An 18,675-nucleotide genomic window follows, 5' to 3' on the forward strand; every position below is an offset into this window, starting at 1 on the left:
ATTATAGTCTCAGTAGGGAGGCATCTGTGAAAACTAGTTTATTTAGAGTTCCATGTACTTGCAGTGCTGTTTTGGGACTTCCATGTTTATCTTGATCAGAAGGTGATAAGAATCACACAACAGAGGAAACACTATCACCCACTTGTGTTAAATCTACCACATTGAACAATAGAGTTAGTTTGCATCTATCTCAATAAAGTGAAGACTCAATTACCAGAGTCATATCTACCACCGGCACAATCTTGACACTTTGTCTTGACACTCTTTCCATTTACATTATACTGTCAAGATGAGTGAAAATGTGTGCAAATAGTTGTATAAAAAACCTTGAAATTATTTGTGTTTTCTTCTGAATTGCTGATAAGAAACTTACAAATGTACATGTGTGAATCTGATAGTGTATGTTAACATTTAACATTTAACATTTATTTCATTTCTAAAGCACTTCCTCTATTTAAAAGAAAATATTCAAAAGCACTGCACAATAAGTTAAAAGAGACATTTGATAAGTTAAAAGAGACATTTAAGAAATACTGTAAAAAAACCCAAAAAAACAAAAAAAAACCTATCTTGTATAATACCTACATCTCGTGTGTGTGTGTGTGTGTGTGCGTGCGTGTGTATGTGTGTGTGTGTATGTGTGTGTGTATGTGTGTGTGTGTGTGTGTGTGTGTGTGCGCGCGCGTGTGTGTGTGTGTCTGTGTGAATGCTGACAAGTATGTATGGTCACATGTACGGTATCTTACATGTATGAGTGTATTTGAAGCTGCACTAGTTGTAACTGAAGTATTAATTTTTCAATTAAAATAACCAACAATATATTCACTGAAAATTGTTTACAAAAACAATAATTAGACATTGTACACGTTAATTATAGGTTGACTATATCCAGAAGTAGTACAGCAACAGGCCAAAATTTGATCACAGTGGGGACTGATTTTTGGACTTGCACCCCTAAATTAATATGATTAGATTTATTGTATCATATTATGTGTACAGCTGCACAAATACATTTACTCACAGGTGATTCAATACTGTTCAGGTGTACTGTACAATATTATGAGTAAGTCAGTACATGTATATCTAACCAAAAAACAGTTTCAAACAAATATTCCACTTGCAGCTAATGCAGCTCTGAGTATAAATTGTGATTGTATATAAGTATATATGTATGTATGTATGTATGTATGTATGTATGTATGTATGTATGTATGTATGTATGTATGTATGTATGTATGTATGTATGTATGTATGTATGTATGTATATATGTTGTTGATGTTGTTGTTGTTGTTGTTGTTGTTGTTGTTGTTGTTGTTGTTGTTGTTGTTTAGGCTATGCTCCTGCAATGTTTGGGTGAAGCCCTCTGCCAGCAATTTTCATTCTCGTCTGTCTCTTGCGTCTTTCCATGTTGCCTTATTCATGTATGCTGTCATTTCATCTCTCCATCTCCTTTTTTATTTTCATCTTCTTTTCCCTGTTTTTGGTTGCCATTCTGTGAGTCTCTTAGACCACCTGTTGTCTTGATATCTTGCTAAGTGCCCTGCCTATCTCCATTTCATTTCCTTGGTTTCTTTATGATATCTTTGACTTTTGTTTTTTGTTTTACGTGGGCGTGTCTGACTTTGTCCCATATATTTGAACATTCTTCTGTCCATTGCTCTCTGTGTTCTCTTTGGGCTGTATATAGTCAACAGAATATGCATGACTGCATGTGTCTTCATGTTCTTCTAGTGTGCATGTAGTCTAGTCCCTATACAGTATCGTTACGATTTACATCTCCACTCACAGTGGTTTAGTCAGAGACCAGGATGGGTAACCAGATTGGCATGCATGCTGCCAGCATAATTAAATATATTCTTGTGGTTATCTTCAAGTTCAGCATAACAAAATTCTCTACATGTTTTGTTCCAGATGATCCTGCAAGACTTGTACACGGTGCCATATTGGATGGTTTATTTGAAGGCAAAATCTACTCAGAGGACAACGAGTACTACGTTGAACCAGCCAGCCGTTACTTTAAGGAGCCGACTGACTTCCACTCTGTCATCTACAAAGACAGCGATGTAGAACACCCCTATCTAACAGAGATGAAAAACAGCTGTGGACTCCAAGACAGAACCTTAAAATGGATGCAGAAGATCCAACAGTCAGCACAGAAAGATGAATATGAGGAGGTAAGTACTTAAAGTGGACATATGGATGAAGGATTGGGTATATATTTTAGATTTTAAATTTATAAAACAATTTCATCATGGCTTCCTACTTGACAAATAAATGTGAAGCAACATTGACAAAGTCTGTGTTTGTAACTCAATAAATTGCAAAAGATTAATAAAATGTGTAAAATCTTTGTTGTTGTATGTAAAATAACAAACTTTTCACACAATTGTTAGCTTCTTACAATTTATTGAGTTACAAATACAGACTTCGCGACCTGATGAATACTAGGTTGTTGCTGCCTGATGAATCTCTGTGTAACCTGGAAGTCTGCCCTCTAGAGTCATGTTTGATATAGTTGGGCCTTTTGTTTTTATGAACAAAAGTAGTTCTCAATACTTAAACAGAAAGGAACAAGCTTTCGTATGGTGAAGTTTGGAGAGATTGGAATAATTGATTTTGAGGGAAATTGGTCCCCAAGCTACATTTTACCTCAAAATACCGACAGCCTGTTGTTCTACTAATGTGAGTAATTGTCATGTTTTTATTCCGCATTAGGAGTCTAACACAGTATGGGAAGATGAAATTCATGATGGTAATGACAACAAGTATGCAGATCCCAGTGTTAGAAAAAGACGTGCTACAGCAGAGAAGAATTCCTGTTCTCTCTACATCCAAGCAGATCATCTTTACACGGACGCATTTAATGGAAATGAGCAAAGTGTACTTGCACAAATCGCCAACTATGTCAGTGCTGTCAATACTATATATAACCGTGTTGATTTTGATGGTACTATGGGTATTGGATTCCAAGTACAGAGAGTTAGGGTAGGTAATCATACTGTGAAATGAACCTGTGCTTTATTATCCATCGACCAATACACTGTTAATCACTCACTCACTCACCCACTCACTCACTCACTCACTCACTCACTCACTCCCTCGTCAACCCACACCTTCCCTCCCTCCCTCGCTCACTCACTCACTCACTCACTCACTCACTCACTCACTCACTCACTCACTCACTCACTCACTCACTCACTCACTCACTGCGACTCACTTACTACCTCAGTCACTCACTCAAGCATCACCATGATAGTTTTAAAGTTCACTCACTCACACACTACACTACACTGTACACTGTATAAGTTACATGCCCACTTCTAATAAATCACTCACTCACACACTACATTACACTGTACACTATATAAGTTACATGCCCACTTCCAATAAATCACTCATAAACACACTATACTTTTTACATGTAAGTTATTACATGCTCACGTTACATGCATTTTTTTCTTCTTTCTTGACAGTTGAATGATACTGAGGATGCCAAAGATACCAGTAATCCTTTCCGATTTTCCAACATTGGTGTTGAGAAGTTTTTAGAATTGAACTCTGAAATGGATCACAGTCAGTACTGCTTGGCATATGTTTTTACTGATCGTGATTTTGATGATGGTGTGCTAGGATTGGCCTGGGTTGCAACTGCTACAGGTACGTATATCTAGATCATGGAGGCAGGATAATTGCTCAAAATATATCCTCCATGCCCAATATCCCTCAACAATTTCAATGTGCAACTTGTAAAAAGTTTAATCTGATTGGTTGTTTAAGAGTATCAGATCTTCTGATTGATGCAGCACTTACAAGGGTCATTGTGATTGGACAAGGGTTCTTTTAACAAATCAGCTCCTTTGATTGGTTCTTTTAAATTATTGGCTCTTCTGATTGATTCAGCACTTGCAAGGTTCATTTTCACTGGTTGTTTTAGACTGTCAGCTCACATGATTGGTTTGTTTTTGGCGATTACAATGAAATTAAAATAACAAGAGTTCTCCAGCCCTCATAGGTCTATGCCAGGGGTAATATAAGCACAGTGAGCATTATATGAATGTTTGGAGGGTACTAAAAATTGCTTTGCTATTACTAATTAAATATCTTGCACGATGTATAGTCAATATCTATTTTTCTCCTGTCACCTAATTGGGTCATTTACATTTCACAGTCATATATGATATTAAGAACTAGCTGGTGAATTGCATTCAGATACCAATGAACAACACACTAGTGTTTGTGGGAGTATGGTTGGGGTTGGTGGTGTTGGTGGTGTCTTCGAATGTCAACGACTTATCTGTATATATAATCTGTGTAGTTACAATGTAGGTCATTGGTAAGGAATAACACACTAGGGGAGCGCATTAGTCAGAACTGTTTTTGACAGTTCACCAATGTTAGGTTGTTAGGTATTTATGATAAACTTGTTAATTTTCAGGAGCTAATGGTGGTATATGTGAGAAACACACCTTGTATGCTGGAGGTACTAAAAAGAGTCTGAACACTGGTATCATTACAATACAGAATTACGGATCAAGAGTTCCTACAAAAGTCTCTCATATCACATTTGCACATGAATTAGGACACAACTTTGGATCCCCAGTAAGTCCAATTTATCGTCATAATAATTATTTTTGAATGATCATTTGCCAGGTTTGAATTACATGTACAATTTGAAGTGAACTCCCCCCCCCCCACCCCCTGTGGTACAACTTACATTGCACATTACATGTAATTTGGAAATGCTTTTAAATTAGATTCCCAGTAAGTCCAATTTTTTGTCATAATAAAGGCCACACTCCAACAATTGGTGGCGCTCTAACACATATTTCTACCACTGGAACAGTTTGGTGATTTATACTTTAACACCTACTTCATCCCCTTTGACCTAAGCTCTATTGTCGCATAATACTTGACACTGATTACAAATAAAGGTATTTGACCTTTGATCTGCTTCATGACCTGACTTCTAGTGTATAATACTTGACAATTTAACCTTAAGTGAAGGTGTTTGACCTTTGATGATTTTTCTGCCCTTTGACCTGACTGCTATTGTAGTATGATACTGGACACTTGGACCATAGTTAAATGTGTTTGACCTTTGACCTACTTCATGCCCTTTGACCTGACTTCTATTACAGCATGACTTCCCATTGAACTGTCGACCAGGTGACACAACTAGTCCAGCAGACAAGGCAGAAGGCAACTTCATTATGTATGCAAGAGCTACATCTGGTGATAAACCAAACAACAACAAGTTCTCTGAATGTAGTGTTGGTAACATGTCTGCTGTGCTTGATAAAAAGAAAGATATCTGTTTTACTGGTAAATTAACTTCTAATATATATTTCAATATATAACCTGTTTTTGGCTGATAGTGTCCACCTCAGAAGTAGTACCTTAAAGTTTTGATGTTCAAGAAACTCTGACCATTCTCAGTTAAGTTCAAGAGCAAACAGTCGGGGGTCACCATAACTCAACCATGTCTTTTGTGATATTCCTTATTGTTCTTATTTGTGGAGTATTTTCTCTGTAAATATTTTTAATGCAGCGAGGAGAGCTTATTCCCAGGTTTTCTGTAAATTGTCAGGTGTTAAACATTCTTTTATTTAGAGCAATATCGCAATGATTGTCAACTTTTCGATTTTAGCCTTTGATGAAATCATTAGGAAAAAATCTCTTAGCTTTCTGAGCAGATTTCATCTCTCAAGTAACCCGTTTGTGGTTGCTGTTTTATCTCTATCAGTGTTAACACGGTGGTCTGTGGAATTTTTGGAGTAAGTGTGTAGTTTAATGTGTTTTGTCTGTTGTTTGTTTTGCTATGGATTATTTTTATAATCTTAAATAAAGTGATAATAATAATAATAATAATAATAATAATAACACTCTTTCAAGTAGAGATCGCCATGATTTTATTAAAAAGCTAGGCTCAGTCAAGTAGAAAATGATAGCAGTTTGTAGTAGTGGGTCTTGAGAAATGCAGTAAAAGGTTTGTTAAATGAGATTGGCACACAGTTGCATTGCTTTATTTAGGTGTTCGAGGTTGTACAAACTGGGGTAACTGAAAACTATCTTGATATGCAAATGAGGTCTAAATATTTTATGTAAATTAGGTGTTCTATATGCATATTTGGGTTTTCAGACTCCAACTTTGCGTTCTGTGGTAATGGAATTGTTGATGAAGGAGAAGAATGTGACTGTGGGTTTGAGGACCAGTGTGATGACAATTGCTGTACCGCTCAGACAAATGATGGTGACTCAGATGCATGTAAATTGAAAGGTGGAGCCACATGCAGGTAAGTTAATGGAAAAGTACAGTAAGACATGTTTGTGATTTTAGTACATTTTTCTTGATTACTGCTGTTAATTTATGTAAGACAAGTACAAAGTGTCCAGACAAAGATTAGGGTATTAGTGACATCATTACCAAAAGTTTTCCCATGAACCTTTGCAGGAAATTCCCAAAATGGTTATAAATTGACAAACTGTATTCTTTCTATGATTGGTTAAAATCGTGTCACATGACACACAATAAATCATCATTTCATTATATGTTCAATATCCTGAATTGTTGAAAGTTGTCATCAGACATTCTTTGGATCATGATTGGTTTAAAATATGTCGCAGAGTAATTTGAGAGTGAGGCTTTCTTTATTAATTACAAATTTGTGAACTTAACCTTTGAACCCAAAGTCATGTCACTATTAGTTTTGATATCTGTAAACTTACATCTGTATCTTTAAAAAAAAAAAGAGAGAGAGAAAAGAAATCTGTTCACCAATGAATCTATCATAAGAAAAAATATGGAATTGTAAACTTTTGTCCCACTTTGGAATGAGATGACATTGTTTTGCAAACTTAAAGGGAACGATACCTCATGAATGTTTAATAAAAACTGAAAATGATCAAATGTGTAAAAATGTATTTGTTTTATTCGCTTTCACTTATCAGTACAGAGTTGGTATAGCTCCGAACATAAGCAGAAATGGACTTGCTAGGGAATTTCCATTGCTGCTTGCTTTGTCAATAGAAAGAGTTAACAAAACATTTAATGGAAGGTGCCAATGAAAGCCTGTACGTCACTTCCTCCTAAATTCTGATCGATGCGAGCGCTGAACTGATACACGACAATGAATGAAACTAACACATTTTTGTCTCACTAAACATCCAAGATTTTATTAAACGTCGTGAATTCACAAGGTATCCTTCCTCTTTATTGACAAAGTGATATCTTACCTGCATGTACCATACATGTTTATACCAGTATATATACATTATTATATAATTTTTTTTTTTTCAATTTCAGTCCATCCGAAGGACCTTGCTGCACTCCTCAATGTGAGTTTTTCACTGCAGTAGCCAATGAAACTTGTTCACTTGCATCAGAATGTTCAGAAGCCTCATATTGTGAATATCCTTTACAAAAATAAAACTTTCAGTAGTTTATAACGTGAATGTACAGTTGATGTAGAAAGTAAATTAGGATATACAGTGTATATGTGTCTTACAATATGACTGTAGTGATAGAGTAAGAAACTTCAAGTACTGATTACTTGAAGACTAGTAAAATGCATTGTATTACACTACTAAGGCATATCAATATGTTGTATCATATTTACTAAAGCCAGGCGCACACTAGAGCAATTAGCTGAGCAAAATTTCACTTGTGACATATTGCTCCGTCCAATTCCTCATGTGTGTGGGCAAATTTTCATGAGATTTTGGTCATTCGTGGCCATGAGCCAAATATATAGCATGTTTGATAACTTTGACTAAGCGTGACTTTTTCTCGTGTGTGCGCCAAACGTGAACATTCTGCTCACGACTTTCTCTCAAGAGAGCATGTGGGGCGACGGCGTGATTACAAAATGTTCGCCCCAGTCTAAAACACAGGTGAGTAAATTTCTATGTCAATAACTACGATATCTTCATGATTTTAGAAGACAAACGTGTTAATATTTTGTAGCTATTGCTTTACTGAGCAGGAATAGTCCTGAAACTATCCCAAACGAGACAACCTTCTCATGCTGTGACACAATAAACGACATCTTGTTGATTTCCCTCTAAGGCAATAGCCACGGGTATTAAGGTCAAAGATCGACATGTTTTTCTTCTAAAATCATGGTAATACAGAAGTTATTGATGCAGAAGTTACTCAATAGTATTTTAAACTGAGCACAGACATTTTGTACTTACGTCATAGCCGCGCATGCTTTTTTGAGAGAAAGTCACGAGCACAATGCACACACGAGCAAAAAGTCACTCATGGCCAAAATTATCAAACACAAGAGATATTTGGCTCACGGCAACGAATGACCAAAATGTCATGAAAATTTGCCCGCACACATGAGGAATCGGCCTGAGCAAATTGTCAGGAGTGAAATTTTGCTCAGCTAATTGCTCTAGTGTGCGTCTGGCTTTATTGATACCTTGTATTTACTAACACATCAAAATATATTGTATCACACTACTAACACATATTGATACATTGTATAATACCAATTAATACACATTGATACATTGTATCAGACCCATGAAGACATTGAAACATTGTATCAAAGCATTTCAAGAAATTGATACATTGCATCACACCATGATGACATTGAAACACTGTCAAAGCATGGGCACATATTGATGCATTGTATCATACTGCTAACATATTGATACATTGTATCAGAACACTATCCCATATACATACATTGTGTCACACCACTAACACATTGATACATTGTATCATGCAAAATAAAACACTTTCATACATTGTATCCACACCTCTAGTGCATGATGTTGTATCACACCAGTATCACATATTGATACATTGTATCACATTTAATAATGTATTGATACACTGTATCACAGCAAAAATAACACATATTAATGCATGTTATCATGCCACTAACACAGATTGATGCAATCATGCTACTAATTCATATTAATACATATTGTCTTACATCACACATATAGAGCATTTATTTTTGAACCGGTATGGACAGCTGAAAAAAAAATGTCATTCATCAATGTACATATCCGCTAACATCATAACACATGTTAGCCAAGTTGAGCTGATATTAGAAATTAGTATATACATGTATGTACAGTTATTAGAAATTAGTATATATGACAGAGCTGCTGTCTAATAAATTGACTAGTTTAAATCTTTACACAATATTTGTGATTTCCTTGACCAATGTTACTGGCTCTGGTGTGACTTGTCCACCAGCAGAAACCAAGGATAACAGAACAGCCTGTAATGCCGATCGTCAGGTGTGCTGGGGTGGGGTAAGTATACTATTATCAAGACATACTTAGTAAATTTCTGCCCTCACTTTGACAAATCTTGGGCGCCCTCTTGTGGTATGAAATTAGCACAACTTCAGTAACAGAATATGACTTATTGACAGTGGGGATATGAATATCGGTAAATGGTTGGGACCATTTTGATTGTTAATCAAATAGTTTAAAGATTAACTTGTATCTGGGACGTTCCTTTTTTTTTTTTTATTAGGAATGTTCAGGATCCATATGTGATGTGGAAGGTCTGATGATGGAGGAGTGTTTTTGTGAGTCTGGAGAGAAAACAGATGCAGAGGAATTATGCCATCTTTGTTGTCAAGAGATAGGTAACTACCAACTAGTTCTTAACTGTTACCCCTTGACCTTTGACCTTTGGTTTGTTCATTGCCGTCATAGTTAAAAGCACAAATGATGACCTTTGACCTAGCATAAGGATATTTTGGTTTGTTTTTCACTGTCATTGATAGCTATTGAGAGTTAAGGTACTAATGAATGTATCCTAATGTTTGATCTTTGACCATTGACTCATTGAATAATCTCAAGGTTTATGTTATCAACATTAACATCATGGAGTAATTGCATTTTGATTGTATGTACCATATCAAACTGTGTTAGCGCCCTCACGTGGTAAGTATTTTCCCCCACATAAAGGAGCTTATGAATTCAATTTTACTTAGGTGGGTCTAAATTTGGAGGGTCCTTGCTTCCTTTCTGAAATACTCGAAACATACTAGACTTGTGCTAGTATAGTAAACAGGTACTTAAGGTTGGAACTTCAATAATATAGTAATTTTCTTTGATACACAACCAAGTTACTTTTGTTCATGTTTATGTTTTCGGCTACGTTTCTACTCAGACACATATGGGTAATTTATTCACCACAGCGCCATCTAGTGGTGAACAGTAATCATCGTCAGTTTGTTCTGAGGAAGGCGACAGTCATGTTGCCGAAACGTAGACATGAACAAAAGTAACTTGGTTGTTTTGCTAGTTTAGATTCATAAGATTTAAATCCTTCAAATCTCAGTTTTTGCTAATGTTCCTCTTTACTGCAGGTAAACCCGATACGTGTCAGAGTAGCTCAGAAATTGACGGCCTAAAGCAATATTATCCCGAGGGGAGTAATGTGATAACGATGCAGCCTGGTGCACCCTGTGATAATTTCAAAGGTTATTGTGATGTATTTGATAAGTGTCGACAAGTTGACGCCGATGGTCCACTGGCAAGGTTGAAGAATGCCATTTTTAACCCTGAAGTTTACCAGAATATTGCAGACTGGGTCACTGTAAGTAGTACATAAATTATTGTAGTCGTGTGTCTTTCTGTGCTGGGTTTACTGTATCTGAACAAGCATAAACGTTTTTCCTGAAATAAGTCCCGCTAACATACTTACTACTCGGGCAATTGAAGTCTCTGTTTAACTAAGACAAGCACAAACTAAAACTATTGTTGTTCGATGTGGTAGATTACACAAACGGGTGATAGCAGTGCCAGAATATTGCAGAGTACTATCTAATGTAGTTGTATATATTTTGACACTGAATAAGTAAACTAAGTGCTGGTAACAAACTTTAATACTACACTGGCAATATTGAGGTCTCGGTTTACTGAGATAGACATAAACTAGAACTATTGTTGTTGGAAATCGAAATGATATGAAAATTAACCAATGGGAGATTTCAAAATGGCCGTCATATATTGTGTAAACTGTATGGGAAGTAAAGGACTGTCGATTCCTTGCAAAATATGACAATGAACCCCAAATTTGTTCAAAGGAGCAGGAACAAGCTTTCATATATGGCAAAGAATGTAACATTTGCATGAAATATTGTCCTTGAGGCACAGTCTACTATAACGTGAATGTGATGGCCATGCAAAGAGATGTGTGACAATTGATAAATATTGTCATAGCAACAAATCAAATTGCCCATGACAACCGATCTCTGTGACCTGTGTGAGTGCATATGCAGTAACATGTGAATATCATCTTGTCATCACCACAAAGGAAATGCGACTCGTGTATTTCCTTTACTTGTGTTTGGGTCATTCTGTATATACAGCGTGAATCTCATGTTTGTGTCATCTTCCTTGTTTTGCAGAAATACTGGTGGGCTGTTGTATTGATGGGTGTTGGTTTGATCATTTTAATGGGCCTCTTCATCAAAATCTGCAGTGTACACACACCAAGCAGCAACCCCAAACTGCCACCGGCTCGTAATATCTCTCGTACTCTGTCACGTAAACCAAGACAACCACGTGGACGTGGGATGGAGATGAAATAGAGCAGAGAACACGTTGTGTAAAGAACGTTGGTAAAGAGGAGTTCACCATGTAATATTGTTGTGAAGGCTGATATAGATATCTGTATTTTTTTGGCTCTAGTTTGTGTTGTCCGTGCCATATCTGATGAAGTTAGACAAAGTTTGATGTGTTTCTTTCTATTTCAAGGTGTATCTATTTGTAATGATTGTCAATTTTTAAACACACCAGAGCGTTCTCCTTTTATTCACACTCTGTTAAAACTCATATATCATAACAATAGGATATGACAAGCCAGTGTTTTTATCAATTTTTTTCAAACAAAATGTTCATAAACTGATTGTGTGAATCGCCATGACAACAGCGTAAGTGTCTCTGTGTGTAATATATACAATACCACAGTGACTGCACTTTAGTTACGTCCTTCTTGTAAGGACATTTTGTTTAATGCTCATTTTAAACTCATGATCTCTAGATAGACATTATAACTGTTTTTAGTCAGCCATGTTGATTGTGGTGAAGATCGTCTACTGTTGTTGAAAGTACAGAACACATCATGGACTCAACAGACAAAGGACCTGCAGTCAGATGTGTGAGTTTAAACAGACAGGTGAGGTAATGAAGCTCTATTTGTGGTAATAATGATATACTGCTTGCCAATTTCATGTACATTATATTAAGGGGGTTGTATAGTGCACCACCACAGGGCAAATCCATATATTACTTTGTTTTTATATGTGAAAGGGCTTTGATGTTTATTAATTGATCAGTGTATGTACTAGTATTTTGGTGTTAATGTTCCTATTGGTGAGTGCATTTATCTTTACCAAGTGCAAGTGAATTTTTTCACTGAAAAATTATGATGTGAAATAAATATTTTCATTCAAAGATGTGGAAAACTTTTTCAAAGAAGAGGCTTTCAAATTTCTGGTTTGTATGTAGTTTGAAATGGCACAGGGTTGTTTCTCAGGTGGCAGAGTTCTAGATAGGCCTTATGTAGTGATACTAGGTAGGTAGGTTTGTAGTTATTAGGTGGGTCTAAATTCGGAGTGTCCTCGCTTCCTTTCTGAAATACTCGAAACATACTAGACTTGCCAAATAGAAAACACAATGGTTTGATATCAAGTGTACAAACTTCTCATAATAGCAGTGGTGTATTGTTAAACAGTTGAAATCGCACTGCACTTCAGTGGAGGTCGGCCAATATAGTTAAAGTTAAAATAGCCGTAAATGCAGTGATTTCACTAATGTTAGAGAACACCAGTCGGTAACAGAAAAAAGGAAATCTGGTAAACCTCTCATAGCTTTCTATACATTATACCATCACTTTCAATCATTGAAATTACATATATTTTATTTCCTCACTGCTCTTAAAAACCACAGAACTGGAGTATTGAAGGGGTTGGGGTTGGGGATAATTTTCATATAATTACTTATTCTTAGGTCATTATATGTAACCTCGTGCCCCCCCCCCCCCCCCGACAAAAAAAGAAAAGAAAAACCAAACAAACAAACAAATCCAATAACTTAACAGCTATTGCAACAGTCAAGGTAATATTTAGGTAAAATACTGTAGAATGGTATGACTTTCCTGGCAGTTTACTCAAAGTACCCCATCATCATCATGGATTCAATATATGTAAGACTCATTTTCAAGTTTGTAACTTATTCCCTTCAAAGGATTTCGAGAAGAGGACAAAAATGTAAGCAATATTTTTAGGGAAATCATTTAGGTGTTATGTTAGTGTTTTGCACTTTACCCTCAAGATCAATCATGTGTTTACATGATATTGTATTTATTGTGAAGTTTGTACACAGTTATCAACCATTTATACTGTTTTGACAATTCTTCAAGTAACATTGTCTTCAGGTGTCGGTGGGCTGCTTTGTCTGCATGCCAGTGTTAACATTTACTGTCGGCACAGAAGTCTAGGAAAACTTACAGAAGTTTTCCAAACATTTTGTGTCTGGCTTTTACTAGAATATTGTGATGAACATATACTGTAAATCTAGATATTTTTGCTACTAGAAAATTTTGCGATTTTTACAGTCTTCAGCAAGTTCTCAAAGACTAATTTTCGCTAATTACCAGACAGGTACATTGTGTTCACGTACAAGAAAACACTTTAGTCACTACTTATTTTTGCATTTTTGTTCTCTAGCAAAAGTAGCAAAAATAAGTCTTAAGCAAAAATTTCCAGGTTTACAGTACATCGCCCATTCAAGCCATTGATTTGGTAAGCTTTGAGAACAGTAGACCCGGTATCCAGTACATTATCATGAATCGATGCATGATGGGTATGTTTGCTGTTTTAGCTGTGTATCCGGTGTTTTTGTGTCATGTACACTACTGGGTCAGTTGTTCGTAAAGAGACACAGTTCAGATATGTTGGTTTATATGATCATTGTCAATATGTAACTATGCTGGTTTTAGTTTGTGTCTGGTATAGCTTGTCAAACTCATCCTATCTGCTGTACTATGTAATTATTTACGATGATGAGTAATGGTATCTCAGAGTAGATTGTGAAATTTTGAAATTGTACAGTTCTTTCTCTACATACTCTGTAAGGTCAAGTAACAATTCTGACCACTTTGGTAAATGTCAACACAATGTACACACAGCACGTACACCATTACAGCATGGGAACACTTTAAAAATATTGTTATTCAAAGAATTGTCAAAATATACTATACATTGTAAAGTAATATTCACTGTATGCAGGTACTTATAAAAAATAAATAAATCGATGAATACTTTTTTCTAGCATGGTTGTACAGAATCATAGCTTATTTTGATACACAGTGTATTGCACGTTTTTGGAAGAAATATTTAAATAGAATTCTTACTGTAATCTTATCAGGAAAAAATGAAATAAAAAATTTGTACAAAAAAAAAAGATTTGAGTGTCAACTTACAGTAGTTATAAATACATTTTTACCTCCTCTGTAAATGATTGGGCAAAATTTTACTGTTTTATGAAAAATTGTTTCTTTAACAAATGGAGTAGTCGTAGTGTAAACATTATTAAAAGTATCAATTGAAATATTTTGTCAAATGATACCATTTTGGGATTTATTCATTATGCGTTGTTATGAGACTGAAACTTACATAGTATTCGATTTCATATTTTTAGCACTATAGGCTTTTTCTCCAATGCTTATCATGTATTAATGTGTACGTGGTATAAACTTTGGTATCCTAAGTATTCAGGACCCCCTAGTTGGTTGTATGTATACATCTAAAATCATTTCTAGCTCAATTAATGGGATTACAATGAACAGAGCTTCAATGTCACAAGTTAAATGAACACATAATTCTTTAAAAAGATTTGAGTTGAATACAAATTGTCAACAACAAAAATTACACCAAATTATGTTTATTGACTAATTTTCTTCACAAACTGAATGAATGGGGTTTAAATTTGTTATATTGAATAATAGTTTTATTCACAGGATTTGAACTTTCAAGTGGTGTTAGATAAATACATACTCATTTATTTTGTATAATAGATGGTGTTCATCTTAACATGTTTGTTGCTCAAAAAGAATTCTCTTGAGTGCTTCAAAATATCTGCATGCTTGCAGTATTCACATAGCTATTACTTTGACCTTTTCTATCTAACAAAAACAAGTGAGGCTTCATATTAATAGTGTTATATTTCAGTTACTACCCTGGCAGTCAAGGTCTTGTTTACTAAGATGGAGAGACACGAAGTAAAACTATTTTTGTTCACCACCTGGTAGATTACACCAGTGGGTGATAGTACTGCCTCAGTTGTGCAAATCAAGTCACCCAGTAATCAAGATCGTGTACACATGGAAGTCCACAAATATGTACACTGCAAGTTACATACATCATCCTGCTGTTAGTACAATTAAACCAAAAATTCAATAACTTATACAACCAAGATCAGGGTTGCATAGAAAGTGTAGTCTATGCAACACTATAAATGAAACAGCCTTTAGTTTTTCCGTTTGCAAATGCGGCTCAGTTAGTGCCAGGGTGCCGACTTATTGAGTCTGTACTATTTTTTTGAGACTGTCATTGCAACATTGTATTACTACAGGTGATACTATTAAACAAATGCTGATATCAAATCTCTACTCATGATCTGTTTACTAAACACAACAACTTTATGGAGGTTGGGTGACTTATTAGTGAACGCAATGAGAGTGATACACTGTTTAAACTTACTTGTCTCATAATTATTGATACATGTGAAAACTATTTTCAATGACGGTTCCACTAAAGCAGTATATTGAAAGAGAAAGAATGACTATTGGTTCAATTATAACGATGTTGCGTAGACTACACTTTCCATACAACCAGAATCTTGGTTGTATTGACATGAAACACCAGTAATTGTTGTTTGTGTCTATCTTAGTAAACTGAGACATCAATTGCCAGTGTAATATCAGTTTTGAGTTATTAGATACACTTGCATATCTTATACATAATGTAACTTATTTACTCTAGTTGTTACTGCTGTCGTGATTGTGAGATTAGTACCCAGCTCCCAAAGTGGCCATGTGGATGAGCATTTGGTATTGATTTTGGATTTATAAAACAATTTTATCATAGCTTTCTACTTGAAAAATCAATGTGAAACAACATTGACAAAGTCTGTGTTTGTAACGTCATACAGTGCAATAAGCTAAAATATATGTGAAAAGTTTGTCACTGTACATACAATAACAAAGATTTTACACATTTAATCTTTTTGCCATTATTGAGTTACAAACAAGGACTTGGTATATGTTGTTTCACATTGATTTTTCAAGTAGGAAGCCATGATAAAATTGTTTTATAAATCAAAATTCCAATATAAATACCCAATCCTCATGCATATGGCCACTTAAAGTGACAAGAATGCTACATAAAACACAGTTTGTCTCAAAATATAATTTTGTGAGGTTACCATGGTTGCATTTACATTGCTGATGTCTGTTCAACACAGATGGGAAGCTTTGACTTAATTCTTTATTTGTAGGTGCGGAGAATAAGAATATATTTTGATTTGAAAACTTGAAGTTGTTGATTTGGGAACTCATGTCCTGAATTTGTATTACCATATTCATCCTGTAGTGTTATTATTTTGTAAATGAAAGAGTTGAAATCATGATAAAATCTGTTTCCAAAAAGTTCAAGTCATTTGTATTTCTGTCTATTTGATCCAGCATTTGTTGAGCTGTGTGTGTGTGTGTGTGTGTGTGTGTGTGTGTGTGCGCCTGTGTCTGTGTCTGTGTGCATGTGTGTGCCATCTCTGAGACATCATCAAATAAATACATAAATTAAACATACATGACACATAAATTTATAAATATACAAAGTATGATAGGCAACACAATATACCATGGTGTTACCAGATGTAAACCGAACGCCTTCCATAATATTAAGGGCACAAAACTTAAACTCAAAAAATACTGGGCAGATTGGCATGGAATTTGGTGGGAACATTCTCAGATGTGAGTAAAAGATTTGTTCATGCCATGATGATGCCCTTAGTAATATGCAAAAAGTGTCGTTTTCGTCAGAAACCTATAATTACAAAACTACTCAGCAGATTTAGCTGAAATTTAAGAGGGATGCATCTGTGGGTGTATAGATGAAGAAATATTAAGTCTATAATGATCTCATCAGTAACATGCAAATTAGGTGTAAAAAATGTGAATTTTGGTCAAAAACGTACATCTCAAAAAGTACTTGGTCAATGAGACTGAAACTTGGTGAGATGTTTCTAGAAGTGTTATTCTGCAGATTTTCTTCCAAATATTTGACACAATTGGCCCTAGCAACCATGACCACGCCCTTAGCAACAATCGAATGGCAGTATATTTTGGTCAAATAACAATATCATCTGGTAGGCAAGTGAGTAAACATTCAAAAAATGTATGCAAATATCCCTAGCAACCATGACCACGCCCATAGCCTAAGCCAAACGGTCGTGTATTTCACAAGATAACAACAGGGATTAATGGACAATTGAGTAAACATTAAAACAAATGTATGTAAATTTGCCTAGCAACAAGACCATGCCCATAGAAACAGCCAAACGGTCGTGTATTTCACAAAGATAACAGGGATTAATAGACAATTGAATATACATTCAAAAAATGTATGTAAATTTGCCTAGCAACAAGACCACGCCCATAGCAACAATAAAATAATCACATATATTGCAAAGATAACAGGAATTGACAAAAAAGAAGTTTGGAGATGATATTTGATGTGTGTATTATCAGAGCTGTGAAGAAGTGATATGTCTATGATATTCTAAAGAAATTTGAATGGCTTGAGAGAAAATTAGATAAAAACTGGTCACGTGACTTTTTTGTAACATATGCAAATTACGTGATTAATACGCAAGTCACTTCAAATCTGGAGGCCATATGTGTCATGATATCAATTTATAGGCTTGCTGAAATTTTGAGCAACCACTAACCCTGTAAGTGTGTGCATCATTGCTGTAATTATTGGCTAAAAATGGCTAATTTAAGTATGTATTTCGGCATCCTGACTTGTCAATGAATGGTTTCATGTGGAGAGACGCCTACCCAGGAGAGGGAGGAGAATTTATATCGATACCTGCCCCCTTGCGGTCAGAATTCGAAGATGGTATTCGGTCAAAACTCATCCTTCTAGCCATCGTATTTCCGTAATAACATTTCATTCAAATCCAGGTACTAACTTTTCAGGAATTGAAAACAATCTAATGATATGTTAATTTATCTGATTTATATGCACAGATTAGCGCACAAAGACATTGAGATCGAACGTCTTTCGATTTATGTGTTTTCTTTGTCGACTGTTAGCACGACATGTAATTTTCTCGTCAGGGGAGATTTCAATACCATAAGTGTTCCCATAGTAATTTGTTATCTTTTACATGTGATACCGTATTCTGATATCAATGTATTATTGAAAACATCACTGCAATGTCTCTCATTTATCTGATCGATATCGCGACTTCCCTCCCATTCTATCGATGCACCACCTATGACCATTATCTTTTGCATTGATAAGCTAGCTAGCTATGAATTCTAGCCATCTAGCCATCTAATCTATGCATTGTATGTGATAGGATGTGGTCTATAGACAGACGGGTAGAAAGATGCGCAGTAT

General features: G+C 35.4%; 1 protein-coding gene across 1 annotated transcript in view; it reads left to right on the top strand.

Moving 5' to 3' along the window:
- Window positions 1–16,669, top strand: part of LOC144447832 (disintegrin and metalloproteinase domain-containing protein 10-like) — a 38,246-nt gene extending 21,577 nt beyond the window's left edge. The window contains exons 4-14 of the mRNA XM_078137940.1: window positions 1,913–2,175; window positions 2,717–2,986; window positions 3,475–3,658; window positions 4,437–4,600; window positions 5,140–5,323; window positions 6,141–6,294; window positions 7,305–7,409; window positions 9,193–9,277; window positions 9,504–9,618; window positions 10,348–10,577; window positions 11,392–16,669. Of these exons, the coding sequence (XP_077994066.1) occupies window positions 1,913–2,175; window positions 2,717–2,986; window positions 3,475–3,658; window positions 4,437–4,600; window positions 5,140–5,323; window positions 6,141–6,294; window positions 7,305–7,409; window positions 9,193–9,277; window positions 9,504–9,618; window positions 10,348–10,577; window positions 11,392–11,574 (1,937 nt within the window). The 3' untranslated portion in view covers window positions 11,575–16,669. The remainder of the gene's footprint in view (window positions 1–1,912; window positions 2,176–2,716; window positions 2,987–3,474; window positions 3,659–4,436; window positions 4,601–5,139; window positions 5,324–6,140; window positions 6,295–7,304; window positions 7,410–9,192; window positions 9,278–9,503; window positions 9,619–10,347; window positions 10,578–11,391) is intronic.
- Window positions 16,670–18,675: the final 2,006 nt, after the last annotated feature.

This window comes from Glandiceps talaboti, chromosome 16 (assembly GCF_964340395.1).
Source record: "Glandiceps talaboti chromosome 16, keGlaTala1.1, whole genome shotgun sequence".
Taxonomy (NCBI): domain Eukaryota; kingdom Metazoa; phylum Hemichordata; class Enteropneusta; family Spengelidae; genus Glandiceps; species Glandiceps talaboti.